Source organism: Schistocerca piceifrons, chromosome 2, assembly GCF_021461385.2.
Source record: "Schistocerca piceifrons isolate TAMUIC-IGC-003096 chromosome 2, iqSchPice1.1, whole genome shotgun sequence".
Taxonomy (NCBI): domain Eukaryota; kingdom Metazoa; phylum Arthropoda; class Insecta; order Orthoptera; family Acrididae; genus Schistocerca; species Schistocerca piceifrons.
Window position 1 is genome coordinate 239,626,398 of NC_060139.1, and position 17,918 is coordinate 239,644,315.

General features: G+C 40.9%; 1 protein-coding gene across 1 annotated transcript in view; it reads left to right on the top strand.

Annotated features, from left to right (window-relative positions):
* LOC124776792 (cryptochrome-1) overlaps nt 1-17,918 on the top strand; it is a 100,784-nt gene that overhangs the window by 13,922 nt on the left and 68,944 nt on the right. Inside the window, exon 4 of the mRNA XM_047251930.1 lies at nt 3,683-3,855. Coding sequence (XP_047107886.1) covers nt 3,683-3,855 — 173 coding nt within the window. The remainder of the gene's footprint in view (nt 1-3,682; nt 3,856-17,918) is intronic.

The window sequence follows — 17,918 nt, forward strand, 5'->3', positions numbered from 1 at the left end:
CATGGCCAAAACAAGATGTTGGACTGGTTAGAAGATAACCAAGCAAGGTGTCAAATGTAATTTTGTCCTTAATAGGTTAAAAGCACACTCACAGGTGGGCAGCCAGTGAAAAGGAACACCATTATGAAAGAGAACATGAAATGAGTGGGCCAGTGTGTATGCATCAGGAAGAAATTCATTGTAGTTCAGTATGATTCCAAGAAAGGCTTACAACCCTTTTACGTTGATAGGACGCAGCAAAGCTGTAATGGCACCAACGTGCTGGTGTAAAGGCTTGATGCCAGCATACGAGATTTCAAAACCAAGATAGATGATAGACAGCTGAAGAAATTGTGTGATTTGTCCAAATTACCTTTCTAACCGTTGGCTTGTAGTACCGTGAATAAGGCGCAAAGGTTCCACAAATGTTAATCTGTTGAGGAACCTGAGACCACAGTATCATCCAGGTAGTTAATGCACTCCAGCACCAAGGCAGTAAGTTGCTCCAAAAATCATTGGAAAAGGGCAAGGTGCTAGCCACACCGAATGGCAGGTGCTGGTATTGATATAACCTGAAGGGTTTGATTTTGAATCGTCATCCAGAGGCAGTTGTAAGTATGCTTCTGATGGGTCTATTTTGGGAAAATGTTGGTCCCTGGAAAGTTGTGCTAAGGTTACATTCTGATGTGGTAAGGGACAAGTATCAATAGTTGACTGTGAATTTACAGGCACTTTAAAATCAGCACAGAGCTGAAGGTTGCCATTAGTTTTGTGACAACTACGAAAGGTGTAGACCATTCACTAGAGGAGACGGGTGTGATAACATCCAAAGACGTGTGTCGATGTGGTACCAATTTGTCTTGCTCCTGTAAAGCTAATAGGACTGGATAGTATGAAAAAAAATGGGGTCGTGCCATTGGTTTTATTGTAATGTGAGCTTTGAAGTCAGTAGCACACCCTAAATCTTCCAAAAACATGAAGGAATATTCCAAGCAGAGTGTGTCCAGTTGTTGGTATGGAACCTGCCTGATACTACGTACACTTCATTGGAAATAGAGAGCCCAAAAATTTTGAAGGTGTCTAATTAAATAATTTTTCAGTATTGGCATCACCCAGCACTTGAAAAATCAAAGGGTAAACAACTGTTTTGTACATACGTAAGTAGAAAATTGCCCCAATGTGGGTATTTGTCATCATCTGGCAAGATAGAGTGGACAACACCATTAATCCAAGATCGACACAGGTTTGAGAATTTAACAAAGTGAATGCTGGACCTACGTCCACTTGCAGTTCTAACATCTTGTCCATCACATGTACTTCAATGTAGTATTTGTTTGTTGCTACTGTCACTTCAGAAACACTGTTCACATTCATGTTCATGTCTGGTGAAGGAGGTTGAGAGTTGCACATAGATGCAATATGTTGCAATATGTGTGTGTGGTTTTTTTTTTTTTAATATAATGGTTCACATTGCCCAATGCTTTGGGCACATAGCCCACTCATATTGATCAAATCAAAAAGGGCTCAACAGAAGAGGAGCGTGCGACCGCTGTTGAGATGCTAACTGCCGCTGCTGCTTATCACGACACTGCCCTGCGTGGCATGAAGGCTGTTGCATGGCTGCAACATCGTAATCTACCTGTGAGCTAACCAATGGCAGTTGAGGAGGAGAGGAAGCACAAATGGCTACTCAGCCTGAGCAGCTGTAACATGAGTACATTTGCAATGATAATTAAAGAGCAACTGACACAGTCTGTCAAAAGAGAGACAGGCAGGCTCCTGAAGAGGGGCTAGTGGGGACACAAGGTGATGAACATGAGGGGAAATTCATGGCAAAAATAAAGCCTTGCACAAATTTGGGTCAGTGACTCCAAAAGTTTGAAAATTTTGCTGATGGTGTTTTTCATGTGTGATCCCATCTTCTGTAGAATCATCATACAGAGGAAAGGGCTGTGGAACCTGGCATGTCAGTGAAGCTGCCAAATTGTTAGTGCCACGCAGAGAGCCTTGTCAGTTAGAGCTCACTTTATTCAACAAGAGTTTAAGAATTTGTTCCACTGATATGTTGGTTGTATCTCGAACCAAGAAATGAAACATATGGAGTAGAATACTGCACTCAACGCCAAGTTGTTTTAACGTTGTATAGACAAATTATAAGTAACACCAACCAAGTTTTATTCTGCTTCCACATGAAGAGGTTCACAAAACACTTAATTAAGTATAGAACAGTGCAAAGTCTCATAACTATAGAAGACATCAACGTACAGTCTCATTATTGAACATACAGTAAGTAAGTAAACAGGACCGAGGCTGAGGACTCGCACGGTCGGCTTACATTGGCCTGTTGTTCACACGACACAGCGCTTGCTGCACCACCTTTCCAGATGTGAGGCCACCTCCCACGGCCGGCAATGGAGGCACTCGTATTTGCAAGGGGTTTGATTGCGTGTGCTTACATTATAGGGTTACAACAGTGATAAACATAACTTAATGTTATTGTTTTAAGTACTTGAAAAAATGTAGTAAACTAGATAAATTACAGGCAGTCTGGCAGTGGCAGTTGATGTCAGCGGGTTCTTGAACTGGAGCTTGCACTGGCTGATCAGTTATTTTTAGTTTGGGAAGAACATAGATATTCACAAGTACAGTACTGGGAGGAGAAATGATTGACATTACCCTTCAAATGAATCTAGCTTTGGCACAGGAAGTTGTGAAATATGCAATTAAAACTACGAGTAGTTGACAATCTACGAATGGAAATAAAATGTCCGTCTGTGATAGAAGTGTTTTCAAATTTGCACTGAAGACATTTCTCCTTAACAACTTCTGCTCCACATAAGTATACTTAAGTAGCAATAATTAATCATTTACATAGAAGATAACTTGTAAATGGCCAACATGCAGACACACAATTTTTTATTTAAGGTGTGTCGTGTGTTTATTCAATTGACATGTTACATATAGTAACATTTGTCATGACTATGATCTGTTTAACACATAACTAACTAAATGACTAATTAAGTAACTAATGTCTCATTGGTAACTGCATTTGCAAAGTTTATTTATGATATGTGGCAAAGAATGAGATCGAGTTTATAAACTTTTTTTTTTGTGGCCATAGTATTGTGTATAGTGCTAGTGATGGTACACTAAAAGTTTATTCAGCATTTCATTATGCAAAAAGTAAACTCTATCTGTAGTTGAACATCCAACTGCTATGTTAAGGTGTGTGCAGATACTCTCAGTATCAATAAAGAGTAAAGGTCTGAAAGAATTGTAATTAATTAGGAATTCATTAGGGAAACTATTTAGGTCAAGGGAACAAATTTTCTTTCCTTTTGGTATTGCTTCACATTTGTTTTACACTGATGTTGCTAATCAATTCCTGTTAAATCTCACTTTCCCCGAGTCTCATCTTTTTTCAGACGAAGAAACCTATTATTGTGAAGGACAATAATTTACTAAACAGTAGTCTGTGCTTGTTGTTCAGATCCTGTTTGATAAGTAGATATTTTTTTTCTCTTTTGCAGTTGGATTGTTCATTTTTCTAAAATAATTGAATCTTAGAATAATTGTAAAAAAAAAAAAGAATTGTGTAGTACCACATGCTAACCATGGTGGCACTCATAGGATAAAGACTGATATACTTTGTGTGAACATTGAATTATTTTTGTGTGATAGTAATGTAAAAAGTATTTTCCAGGCACAAAAAATGTAGGTTTCAACAGAATGAGGTTTCTGATCGAATCCCTCAAAGATATTGACAGGCAGCTTAGAGCAGTTGGTGGACGATTGTATGTCTTTCACAACAACCCAGTCTCTGTGTTTAAAGGCTTGCATGAAGAGCTAGGTCTTTATAAACTTTGTTTTGAACAGGTATGTATGGCTCAGCAGCTTGATAACCTTTTCTTTTCCTTGCAGTTCTTCTGTTGTATAGTCTTTCATTCACTTTAGGCTGTAGTAATGGTAGCATTAAAAGTGTAATTGCTTAGGACTAGATATATTACTTCCTCTTGTGTGTTTTATTCTTCAAATTTTTACTGTCATGCATTAGATTCTGATATGGTTTTCGGGAATAATATTTGTCATTTTGGGCAGTTGATTCCTGTGTTTCTTGTGGGTAGTCAGTTATTATTCGATAATGCCTTTAAATGTTGAAAATGGATCTGAAGAACAACTGAAGTACCTCGTCCAAAACAGCGTGTTTCTCTAAAAACATTTTTGTTAACATGTAAAATTGACTGCAACCAACACACACTGTTAGTGATAAGAATTGGTGTCCTCTCGTCCAAAGCTACTGGATAAAAAGTAAGTACAAACCACGCACAGATTAGGCCTTAGGCCCGTTCTGACTGGTCGACTCCTACCTACAAGGCAGTGCAGGGAATGATCTATGGTTGTGGAAGATGTCACCAATCTCTCCAGCATTATTGCCAGCAGATGAATCCTAATGATGCCGCTGCTTCCTTATTCAAGCAGATCCTCATTCACAAGGACTGAGTGGACCCCAACTGGTGCTTTCTACCTCAGAAAATATCTGAGGTATTGCCAGGAATCAAAGCCGAGTTCTTCCACACTGAAGGCAGTGACGTTAACCATTCAGATATGGAAGCATTTCGTTACTGGGTAAACACTGTTTTAAGAAACAAAATGATCGTTGTAGATTTGCTTGTTCGATTTAATAAAAATCCAAAATGCAAGTTTATATGGGTCAAATTATGTGCTAAAAAGTCTGCATCCTCTTTGCTTAATAGTCTGTGAAACTCCTCTCCTGTGTGTCTTTGAATAAAATAGTATTTATTTATTTATTTACTCAGTTGTGTACCCATCCCCTCTGCAGAAGACACCACCTTCAAGTAGCATTGTCCATCTGGACAGGACAGAGAGGTTTGTGTGCTCATATGACAGTAAGAGCTATGCTGGTGGTAGCGTAACCTGCTGGGGAGATCTCCCAAGCCAGACAAGTCTTAGTTATGAACCAGATGAAGTGGGTTTCACAGCACCGTATCTTCCCATTCCCTAGCCTTAATCATTTCACATTTTTAAGGAAAGAGGAGATAACCCTCAACAGCTGTAGAGAAAATTATTTGTCTAGAGAAAAGTTACCCCTAAATCAGAAACCCCTCAACAGCTGTAGAGAAAATAATTTGGCTAGAGAAAAGTTACCCCTAAATCAGAAACCCTAGTCCTCCAGGTTGGGGTTGGCGATGGATTACCACACCATCATGAAAAACTTGGTAACAGACTACAAGAAAGCCTTGGAATTTCATAGTAAAAAATATATGAAAAGGGCGAGAACAAGGAATATAATTTTGAATGTGAACTATTTATAGTTTATAAAAACAGGTGTTTCAACCAGTCTAGTGAAGGAGATTGAAACATATAGGAAGGATTTAGTTGCTTTACAGGAAGTTCACTGGGGAGGGTACTGATACCCTTGATGTTGAAAAGTATGCAGTCTTTTGTGGGAGCTGTGAGGCAGGACACAAACTGGGTATGGGGTTTTGTGTGAGTGAGGCTTGTAGAGCTACTGAGTTATTAGGGTTTTTGTCAGTGACCCCTAAATAGCATTACTAACAATATGCATGAAGATATGTAAAATGTCATTTGTGAACTGCCAAGCACCCACAGAAGGAAGCACCTCCCAAGTGAAGGATGAATTCTGACCAGAGTTGGAGGTAGTCATGGATGCCATCCCCAGTAGCAACTGTAAGGTCTTATTGGGCAATATGAATGCTAAAGTGGGAAGAGAAGACATATTCCATTCAACTACTGGAAGACACAGATTACATGAGCTCAACAACAACAATGGCGTCATGTCCATAAGGTTTGCAACTTCAAAAGCGATGTTCATCAGCAGCACAAAGTTCCATTGGAAGGATATCCATAAAGGAACTTGGGTTTTGCCAGATGGTAAAACAGTTAATCAGATAGATCACATAGGAATTGACATGAAAGCAAAGATGTAGGTGATGGATGTAAAGACAGCAAGGGCTACAGTCCTAGCAAAATGCTGGCTACAAGTACAACCCACAGCCAGAGTTAGAAATAATCCTAAGAAAGTTGTACATGACTATGTGGATTTACTTGAAGATACTGCAAAGAAAGATGAATTTCAGCTCTGACCCAGCAACAGTCTTGAAATTCTTCAGGAAAAGGATTCAAAAAAGAACCCAGTAGAAGTGTAGGAAGAAGTCTAGGATGCAGTAAATGAGGTGGCAAACACAGTCATTCTTAAAGAGGCCAGTGATTTTGTTGGGGGACAAGTGCATTAAGACTTTAGCAAAGAGAAAAGAAGACAAGATGAGCTGGCTGCGAGACACAAATTTTGCATGAGGCAAAGTACAGTTTGAAGAAGTATGGAGAACGACCAAACACTGATGAGAGCAAAGTAATGTACAGCAAAGGAATGATGGATGAGGTTCAATATGATATCTTGGCAAAAGTGGATTAAAAGATGAACCAGAAAGTTCACTTATTCGGGAAGGGATATCGGAGCCATCAAAAGTTTGTCTAAGACAACATACTCACCAGTGATTTCAGCATTTCTGAGAGATAGAAACAGTACTTCAGGAAGCACCTCAACTATGATGAATTTGAAGATCTGTTAGAGTTCCAAGCCCATGGCGTGGTAGATTGAGGCGTTCATCCTGAGGCCTGCAGGCTGCATGTGGCTCAAAACAGGTAGCAGTGTGACCTAAGAAGTAAGTGTCTATCAAATGATCAGGAAAAAATCCATAAAGTTCTGTTTAGTTATGGTAAATTCAATATTTTTAATTTGAAACCCCCACCCACACGATGAAATGTTTTAACTGTATATACCTCCAGCTATTCTACCACCCCCCCCCCCCCCCCCAACCTCACCCCCAGCAGTTAGTGTTAAGTACATCAGGTAAGATAAAAGTTTGAACACCCCCCCCCCCACCCCCTCACCCCCACCCACTGATTTAGATTATCCTCTGCATGCTCTGGATAAAATAAAGAATCATATAATGAAGCTGGAAAACAACAAAAGTCCAGGAGAAGATGGAATCCTGTCAGATGTCATTGAAGTTGGAGAGGAGGGACTGCACAAGAAAATTTAACAACTAATCAAGAGGATCTGGATTGTGGAGAAGGTCCTATAAGATTGGGAGACAGTGGTCATGTGCCCTATGCATACACTAGAAAGGTAGAGGATACGCTCTTCTGAACATCTGCTATACCTTGTCCAACTGTATATTGGATAGAATGCAACTGTTTGCAGAAAAAATATTTGGTTAATATTACGGTGGTTACAGAAATGACCATTTGCTTGTGGACAACATCTGTGTACTGCGACAGCTCACCGAAAAGATATGGGAATGTGGCAAACATTTCATGTATTTTTCATAGATTTTAGGAAGGTATATGACTGCATTCATCGGGAGAGCCTCATTAACTTCCTATCTAAGTTGAAATAACCAAGAAACTTGTCACCCTAGTTTGAGTTTGTCTGAGTGATTCAAAAGGCAAAGTGAAACTTGTGAGCTAACATTCCATAGATGTTCGGGCAAACATGCGATTCCTCTTTGTCAAAATGTCTTGGCTCAAACTCATCTAGGGGTTGAACCACACGTGTCGCCGTACACGCCCTGAATTAGACACTTGTGACCCTTTGGTTAAAATGTCTGGCTGATGGCAAGTTTGCAAAATACAAAGTTAACATAACATTTAATAACAGTAGTGATAATATCGGGAACTAAATTAATGACCCATAAATGATGTAGGCCTCACAGTTCACATTTAGTTAGAGTAATGTTTATTCAGGAAGAAAACTAATAGTGAAAGTGGCTGTATTTAGAATTACTATTACACTTGAGCACATATCCATTTGACACAGTTCAATCATTCACAATCTCATCGTGAAACAAGTCCAATACTCCACCTTGATATTTACATGAAAAGTTAAGAGTTCACACCAGGTGCGCGGCTACTCACCGCTCAGAGAAGTCCTGCGATACCACACAAAGTGAAATTTTCTAAGTCGTTTTGCTTCCTAGCTGTCTAAAGACTGATTGTCGGCTTTCGTGTCTCAATCCGAACCATGACCTTTGGTGTCTCGGCCAGCACCGCTATCTGCCCGTTTCCAACAGTGTTTCCCGTGTGTCGAACATCTTCGCTCAACTGACTAGAGCAGTTCCCTTTCCTGAAGCTGTCCATATGATTGGCTGCAGCTTATTCTACATTACTTTACATTTTAACATATTTAAATAATCAAAGCTTGACCACTTTCATGTTCTAAATAAAGTAACAATAATATCCATTACATAATAAACGTTAATTTCTTTTACATAAAACCAATACAATTTCTTAACTTTGAATGTCACTGCCAGTAGCCTTGCACCAATGTGCTTTCTGATAAATTAATAAAGAGCAAAAGTAACTATTATGCACTAAACTTTTCAACAAATATTCTATTACCTAATGATTCAATATGGTGTCATGCTGTCATCGTTCAATGTGTTTTGTGTGGAGGAAATGATGATCTGATGCTTAACTGAAAATAATGATAATTTAAATTTACTGTATATCTTAAACAAATGAAGTTACAGAGTTGATATTTACAACGCTTGTAATTTTAATGATGTGCTTCTGTATGAAATGCGGATCGTTAAGATCGACCAAAGTGTTCATATTTTAGCATTCAGCTCTTTGTTACAAAACTTGTTAATTTCACTATAACAGTAAATCTTAAACTATTATAGAAATGATCAATATTCAAGTTTTATTGGGTTCACCATGAAATTTTAGGGAGGATGGCAGATTAAATTTACTGTGGCTTAATTCCCTGCATTACTACAGAATTAAATAGTTTTCATAAATGTTTCCCTTTATGGCCGATCTTCAGTCCGGCATATTTAACACTGCTACGTCTCCTTGGCCACAAAAGCCTTCTACTGGGTTTCCCTATGACGTAGGTTGTCATCTGTCTCACTCGCACACTGCAGCGCTTAGGCCTCAATAGACAATAGACGCCTGTGAGTTTCCCCATCTCGTGGTGAATCTGTGCTCTTTGTGGCATCTGGTCCTGGACGATAGGGTTCGTTTCACAATTCCTGAAGGCTGACTCTTTCGGCCATATACTTAAATGAGAGCAAAATGCTCGTTAGCTCACAAGCTTTGGATCAAAGGCATGGAGAGCTTTAACTTAAACACATGGTTGAGACAAGGACATGACGTGTCACTGATATTGTTCAACATGGTGCTCAAAAAGATAATGAGAGGGTAGCTAACTCTCTATAAGAATTTCAATGGGATTGAGATAGAGAGTCAGAAAATCACAGATCTCACATTTGACGATGATGTGGCCCTATTGTTCAGATCTAAGGAAAAATTGATGCAAATGAGTGACAGCATGGAGGCGTCATTGAGCAGGATTGGTGTCCTTGTGAATACATCAAATACTGAATATTTGATGATAGGCCCCACGCTCATTCAAGAAACTGCTCCATCCATTGGGTCATAATCAGATGCTTCGAAAGTGTTCATAATTTTAAATATTAGAAGGTAATCTTTACAAAGAATGCTTCACATTAGGCAGAAACCAAAGCAAGGTTCCAAGCTGCTAACCAGTCATACTTCAGTAGTCTGAGTCAGTTTTTGAAAACTTACAGTCAGTCGAGGAATTTCAAACTCCAGCTGTACAGAACACTGTTCCTACCTGTAGGGCTATATAGTTGTGAAACTTGGAGTGCCCGTAAAAAAGACTTAAATCATATTCTCATTTTCGAATGGAATTTCTTAACGATGATCTGTAGTCCAGCAAAAGGTGAGATCACTGAGGAATTGAGGATTTCTCATAATTGTGAGCTGGATGAGATCTACAACATACCAAATATTGTAGGCCTGATGAGAACCAATTGACTTACAATAGCAGGGCATGTTGCTCAGATGGTTAAACGTGGATGTTCTTTGAAATCAATGGATGTGACTTTCTGAGGAAGAAGACCAGTAGGCAAACCAATGAAAAGTTGGAGACATGGAATCCATGAGGACTTGCTGCAGATAGGCGTAGAGGGTGATTGACAGCAGAAAGTAGGAAATAGAATTCAGTGGAAGAGAAGCTTGTTCTCTGGGCCGATTGTGTAAAAGTAAAATGCAAAAGCATACTCCACCATCTTTGTTACAAATTTCATACAAAAGTGTCATTCGTCCTTATTATAGAGTTGTGTAGTTTTTGCTAAGCAAATAACTTGAGAGTGCAATATATGTTAGCTTGTCACTGCAATTGTGGTTGTGACAACAAGCAGATGGTGTTTGTGCAACATTGTTTTGCACTAAAAATTAGTGATGCGTGTATGCTGTGTTTGCCATCCTTGGTGACCAGACAATATTATCACAGAGCTTCTCCTTAGGTAGTATGAATCACAAGACACAGCTCATTTATATCTTTCAGATGTGGAAGCTATATATCATTATTGGAGAAGTATTAGAAAAACCATTCTTTATCAGCCATCATCTCATTTACCATTGATTGGCAATTAGTTAATAGTTTCTATGATTCATGGACTATGTTGACAGTATTTTGAGTGATAGTTTATTGTGACTTATTTAGTATCCCCGCCAGCAGATGCCCCGATGGAGGTAAATGAGCTGGCATAGATAGAACAGCAGAGTACTTCAGAAGTCTTCCAGGCACATGTTGTGTCATATGGGCAGACCCACTGATGAAAGTGTTTATTTGTGAGCAGCAGTAAACTGAGTAGGCCAGTGCTCCTGCAGAGTTAGATGGCCATGGACCTAGCCCAGCGCTCGTGCTGAGTTGTCATGTGCTAAATTGTTAGCTGTCAATGTCAGATGCATGCTGAGTTGTCGTACGCTTACCTAAGCAGTTATGGGCGCTCTGCTTCCCATGGTTTAGTTCACCTGACGAGTTCGGTATATTCACGAGGTTCTCTTGCTCGGTTTTTACCAAGTGACGGTCAGCCTTTGCAACACTGTACTGATTGTATCGAGTAGCAGCATTGCCAGACCTTGTGCAGGTACTAAAGTGGTATGAGGCACATTGTTACGCGCGTAATGCCCCTGTGTTTTCCTTTTTGTTTTCCTGTTTTCATAGTGTTCACTTTTGCCAACCACGGGTCCACTTTTTCTGCAGTGGTGGCAGGAACAGTTGTGCCTGTGGAAGGAGCAACAGCAGCTGGAGCAGCGGCGGCAACGGAAGCACATGCAGAATGCGGACTTGCTTTGCACCCTTACCTCGCCGGTGGGAGGCCACCTGCCTGCGGGGCAATTTCCTTCTCTGCCCTTATGACCCTTGACACCATTTGCCGGTTTCGATGAGTCTGTGAAAGCTTGGAGGATTACTTGTGCTGATTCTTCTGTCACTGTCAGATAAGGCATATTGTCAATCCATTTGATAGGGCCACTTTGTTGTTGTCCAGCAGTGTGGGTTTGTATGAAGCTGCCCAAAATTTGAAGCCCTCCACTGAGCCTGAGAAGCATTCCTTTGATGAGCTTTGTCAGTTGCTTACCCAATATTTTGGCCATCAGACACATGTGATAGTGGTACGGTTGCAGTTTAACCAGCACCAAACACGCCCTGGACAGTCATATGTGGCTTGGATCGCAGATTCACAAGGCCTATCACACAAGAATGATTTTAAGTGTCCCAAAAATGCAGACGTGCTGATAAGGGATGTGATTGTCAGGTTAGCTCCTGAGGTGCAAACTAGGACATTGATCTTGTCCAACCTGTCTTTGGCCTATGTTGCCCAAATCGGGGAATTGCATGAGCTTATGGTGGTGGCAAGGGATGTCCCTCCTGATAACTGGCAGGTGACTCAATCGGGTGTGCATGTTCAATGCAACTGCCCACATGTGGAGGCCATGTGTGGGGGGGTATGCTGGCAGGTAGGCCATTTGGCAACTGTCTGTGACAGTCGACGGGCCCTATAAATTAGTCATCAGGGTTCCCTGATGTTTTCACTAGAGTCTGGGGCTGCCTCTGATGCCTTGCACCTGTTGCCCCAGCATATTTCACTGATTTTGATTATGGATGGGCAGCCGGTTCGTCAGTCAGCCTTACTTATTTGGATGCATACAAGATCTTGAGGTGCCCCGAGCTACAATGGTCACTCCATCAACAGTGCTCTCTGTTGTAGGGCAATTCTCCATCTCTGTGCATTACAAGAATGTGGAATGGCCACTTACATCGTAGTGGTCAGTTCACTGTTAGCGCAAAATATCTTTGGGCCCAACGCCTTTTCTGTTTTCAGCTTTCAGATCATGGTTGAAGTGCATTTAGTGTCTCAGTCCATTCCTTTTCACAATTTTGACTCCTTACAGCCATCCTGTAGCCTTCTGTTTGAGAATACCATGGGCCGGGCAGAAAATTTCAAGGGACATGTTTCTTTTAAGCTGTTACGGGTTCCAAAATTTTGTTGCCCACACCCCGTTCCCTTCCCCTTGTGTAACAAGGTCAAGGGTTGGGTTGGGTTGTTTGGGGAAGGAGACCAGACAGCGAGGTCATCGGTCTCATCGGATTAGGGAAGGACGGGGAAGGAAATCGGCCGTGCCCTTTGAAAGAAACCATCCCGGCATTTGCCTGGAGAGATTTAGGGAAATCACGGAAAACCAAAATCAGGATGGCCGGACGCGGGATTGAACCGTCGTCCTCCCGAATGCGAGTTGAGTGTCTAACCACTGCGCCACCTCACTCGGTGTCAAGGCTGAGTTGCAGCATTGGCTTGATCATTGTGCCATTTCTCATGTTTCCTTGAGTCAGTGGGCCACTCCTTTGGTGGTAATTCAGAAGCCCAGCAGCAGCTTGCTACTTTTTGGTACCTTTAAACAGATGGTCAATGTGCAATGTGTGGGGGGGTATGCTGGCAGGTAGGCCATTTGGCAACTGTCTGTGACAGTCGACGGGCCCTATAAATTAGTCATCAGGGTTCCCTGATGTTTTCACTAGAGTCTGGGGCTGCCTCTGATGCCTTGCACCTGTTGCCCCAGCAACAGGAGTTTTTCGCAAAGTTGTCAGGGGGGCTGTTTTTTTCCCAAATTGACTTGCATGATGCTTATCTACTGTTGCCAATGGACACAGTTTCTCAGACCTTCTTGGTCCTCAAGACCCATTTTGGCCTCTACTAGTTTAATCGCTTACAATTTAGAATCTCGTCTCCACCATGAATTTACCAATGATATTTGGAGCAGTTGGTTCAGGACATTCCCTACTGGATCAGGTATCTTGTGACATCTGTGTCACAGGCCCTAGCCAGGAGAAGCATTTAAGGAACCTTCAGTCAGTTTTCCGATGCCTCCTGGAGAGTGGCCTCTGTCCCAAGCGGGAAAAGTGGAGGTTTTTTTTTTTTTCTTCTCGAGGTGCAGTCATGTGCTTAGTCATAGGTGGTCTCATCCCCATGGGTGACTGCATCAAGGCTTTCATCAATCTATCAGCTCCCAAGAACCTAAAGGAATTCCAGTCTTTTTTGGGTAATATTTCATAATTCTGCTCAGTTCATTCCCCAGGCTGTGCACCTCTGCAGCCTCTCAACCGTCTTTGCCTGGAGGGTGTTAAATTTGTCTGTTCTGCGGACTGCCATCAGGCTTTTCAGTCTCAGAAACAGTGTTTATGCCTTGTTCACTGCCTGGCTTCCTGTACACCAGGTAAGATTTTGACCTTGGCCTGTAACATGCCCCAGTCCATCCTGTCCATCGAACCCAAATGGTACCAAACAGCCCATCACTTACACTTCGAAGATGCTTTCTGCTGTCCAGTGGAACTACTGATTAGTGTTACAAACCAACAAAACTATTATTAGAAGAGGACAGAGAAGTACGCTATTGAGAACGGCGGGCACTTTCAGCACAACACATGTGGAAGCTCAGGGCTGCCTCCTACTGGCTTCAAAAAGGAAGAGGAGATAAGGTGCGGGAGATTACTGGGGAAGAGATTATGGACAGACTGGGACTTAAAAAATGGCGTAATGAATGTGGCAAAGGGAATGGGAATCCTCTGACAAGGGTCGTCGCATCTACTTCTTCTTTCCGGATATTGAGGAAAGGCTGAGATTGACACATGTAGATCCAAGCCGTGGGATGGTCCACTTTTTAATGGGCCATGGGCCATACCCAGTACATCTAACATGTGTTGGATTAGTTGGATTAGTGTCTGTGGTGATTTGGGGACCCCCGAACATGTTACACTTAAGTGTAATACCCTTACGCACATAAGGCAAGTACTAGATGATACAGATATAAAACAAAAAATACATAACCAAGAAACTTGGAATATACTCAATGACACAACAGATAAGGTCTCTACAGAAATGTATGATCTTTTTAGAAGACAGAATCCTAATGGTACGAGGCAGGAGCATCATGCAACACTAGGCCAAAATTACACTAAAGATACAAGTACTGACACTAACTCTGGAAGTGACACACAAAGTTAAATGGATCAAGAATGAGATTTAGTGTCAATATGGAGAACATACCTGAATTGAACTATTCAGCCTGGAAGTAATTATGAAGTCTTTTCGGTTATATGAAAATTCCGCACTAGCAACAACTGGAATTATACATATAAACAGAGGGCTGGAAATGTCTGTAGTCATCAGTACCTTTTACACCCTTTGCAGTCATACTACACTAGTAGCTGATGGCTGACGCCCCAAAAAGGAAGGGAGTGCACATACTTCAGCTAATGTGTGTAACAATTACAATTCAAAAGTACCTCCATTTAAAGGGCTTGTGCCCGCTGTTACAGGTGGTATATATAAATGTGCCACTCAGAGCCTTTAATGTTTTATATCTCCTTAATGTAGTTTTAACTAGATGGGGTTAGGACCCTATAGAAGACTAATTGTATAACTTTCAGTAAATCTGTGTAACTATTAGTAATTACTTGTAACTATTTGCAGTAACCAATTTCAAAACTCATATATTGTCATGTTCACATGCTTTAGTTTATCAATCATAAGTGAGTGTGACATGCAGTGGCTAATACCAGTATGAAGTAAATTATTAAAATCTTATTTTAAATGTTAAAACAATATTATATAAGACAAGGGTGTATGTAGACCAATCATAATACTGTAGTGCTTGTGCTGTGCTTAGCCTCCTTTTTGAAGCAGATGAAGTTGTCTGTTTGTGTTAGTAATTGTCTGTTTGCACTTAATTCAGCTTTTAAGCAACAAGGGCAAGCAACTGTAAGAAAACCAGAAGTTCATTGAACAATTAGTATGTTTGAAGCTTCTATAACAAGTAATAATAAGAGTATTCTGAAACGATTGTTAGCACACTTTTAAATCAGTTCTATTCGAATGAACATATCCGAGATCAGATTAATGCAAAGGCCCATAAAATATATATAACTGTATATTGGTAATGTTGTAGTTTGCCTTTTTTACAATATAAAATTCAGAGTAGTTCTCTCACATGTAGTTCTGTTGTAATTTCAAATCATTATGTAAAATTGTACTGCAACCTGTAGGATCACGCCTATGTGGCATGTGTTGCTTTGTTTAAAACCTTAATCCCATTATTTGGGCTCACAATTTCACAAAAGATATGCATCAAATAAGACAATATGTGTATAAATCCATGATAGTGTGTGCAAATATGGAAGTACCATCTCTTAAAACTCACAAAAGGCACAGATGTTGCCTGTTCTTACATCCTTTCTGGGTATTTTATGATTTCTTGTGTATTGTGTTGTGTACTGAGATAAGTATTTCTTTGTAATATGTAATTAATATGTGTTCTGTATCCTTGAAAGTAACATAAAATTAATATGTCAGCATTGTTTTTAGGAGGTACACAATGTATACAAGTATAATACTTCAGATACACGAAATCAGTCTAAGGAGTAGGACATGTGATAAATTATCTTGAAATAGAAAGTAGAACTTTGCTGTGGTATTCAACACAGAGCCTAGTAGTAAGAACAGATGTAATTATTGGAAAAGTGTAGTATATGTGTCCATCAGCAGATATCACCAATGTAAATCCTTTAGTAAATTTGTATGTCAGTAATATGCTAAAAACATAATATAAAATACAGCACAGCACATTTTCAGGGCACACACGTAGTACGATACGCTCACACCTTTCGAGCTATCATACGATTTTTGGGGAAAGGGAACCTGTTACTTTCTATACTCCTCTACGTAACTCTAGATCTCCAACTATCTCTTTTCCATAACCACTACAAATAGATTTTTACCTCGTTATGTCAATCCTCACTTTATATCTTAATTAATTTTGTCTTCCCTCTTCTCTGCAGAACTCCTATCCATCTGTCGTTATATATCTTCCTTCTCCTCCAGAATTTTTATATTTTATTTTTGTAAAATGATATTGATTTTAATTTACTATGTTCTTATTTTTTTCTTGTTTTTATACATTTGCTAAAAGTTTATTAACATTGTAATACTTTTGTAATGTAACACTAAACCATGTATGCAGTGTGTGATAGCGAAGATCTGATCTGCCTCCTTGTGGCTAGGTATGGAAACTGTGCAGTCACTCGCAAACAAAACATTTTGAGTGCCTGCAAAGGTGGAAAAAGAGCCTCTAGCTATTATTTATGGGGTTAAAAAGTTTCTCCTTTTCACGTTTGAGGTGAGGTTCCTCCTCATCTCTGACCACAAGCTATCAGTTTCCTTATTTGACCCTCATTCCGAGCTGCTGGATAGCTGCACACTGGTTGGAGCAGTGGGCCCTCTTTCTCAGTAACTGTTCTTATGACATTTGTTACCGCTCCACCACCAGCATGCCAATGCTGATGCACTTCGGTGGCTACCGGGAGGGGGAGGGGGGCATCGGATGACACCCTGCAGCAAACACTGCCGCATTTTCTATTTTTTTTCTATTGACTGTATGAAAGATCACGACTACCACAGCTGTTGACCCATTTTTCCAGAAAATTATTTTAGCAGTCCAGATGGGTTGGCCACAGCATGTTTCTTCAGTTGTGGATCCAGCGTGTCTTCTTCATGCTCAACTCAGTGTTGACCAGGGGGTCTTCGTGGTTGCCACAGAGGAGCAATGCTGTTGAGTGGTTGTTTGGTTGTTCCCTGGCAGTGTGTCCTCGCATACTCGAGTTGCTGTATGTGTCACAACGGGGTATGGCTCAGACGAGGCATTGGTGTGACATCTTATTTACTGACCAGTGATTGAGCTTGACGTTCAGCACCTGGTTTGTGCTTGTGGGGATTGTGCTCAGAACCAGGCCGCTCCATTGTGCCAGTTCTCTCCTTGGCTGGTCCCAGAGCGGCCTTGGGACAGTGTGCATGTCGATTTCACAGATTCAGTTTTGGGGTGCATATGTTTGTTGGTAGTTGATACATTGTTGAATTTCCCATATGCAGCCAAACTGTCTTCCTCGTAATGCCTACCCTTTTTTATTTGCTATTGAGTGATCCCATAGGACCCTTGTGTCCAGTAATGGTAGGCAGTTTGTGTCACGGGAGTTTGAAGACTTTTATATTTGCGATGGTATTCACTCAGTTTCTAACTCAGAGGTGGAGCGCTTTGTGCATACATTTGAGACCGAGAGGCAGAAGTGTGTGTCTGCCTCATCCCATGATGATGCATAGTCAAGTTTCTTGCTGTGTACTGGGCGACAGTGGTCAATGAGGGCATTTAGTTGGAATGTTTACACGGGTACCATCTGCAGGGTCTCTTGAATTGGCAGACCACCATGGCCTGCCATGTTTTTCTCCTTGGGCTGCCAATTGGGCCTATTCCTTCAGCTGGTTGGTTGGGTGGTTGCCTGGTGTCATGGTAGGCCACAAAGATCGGCTGTTGTTTGTAGTGGATATCAGTGGGGAGCAGCTGACTCATCATGCCAATCAGTTGCACTTTTCCCGGTTGGAACGTCACCACTACAGCATTCTAGTTGCCTGAGTGGCAGGATTGATTGCTACATAGTTTCTGGAGTCGCTTGCAGCATTGTGCCTCATCATTGCCAT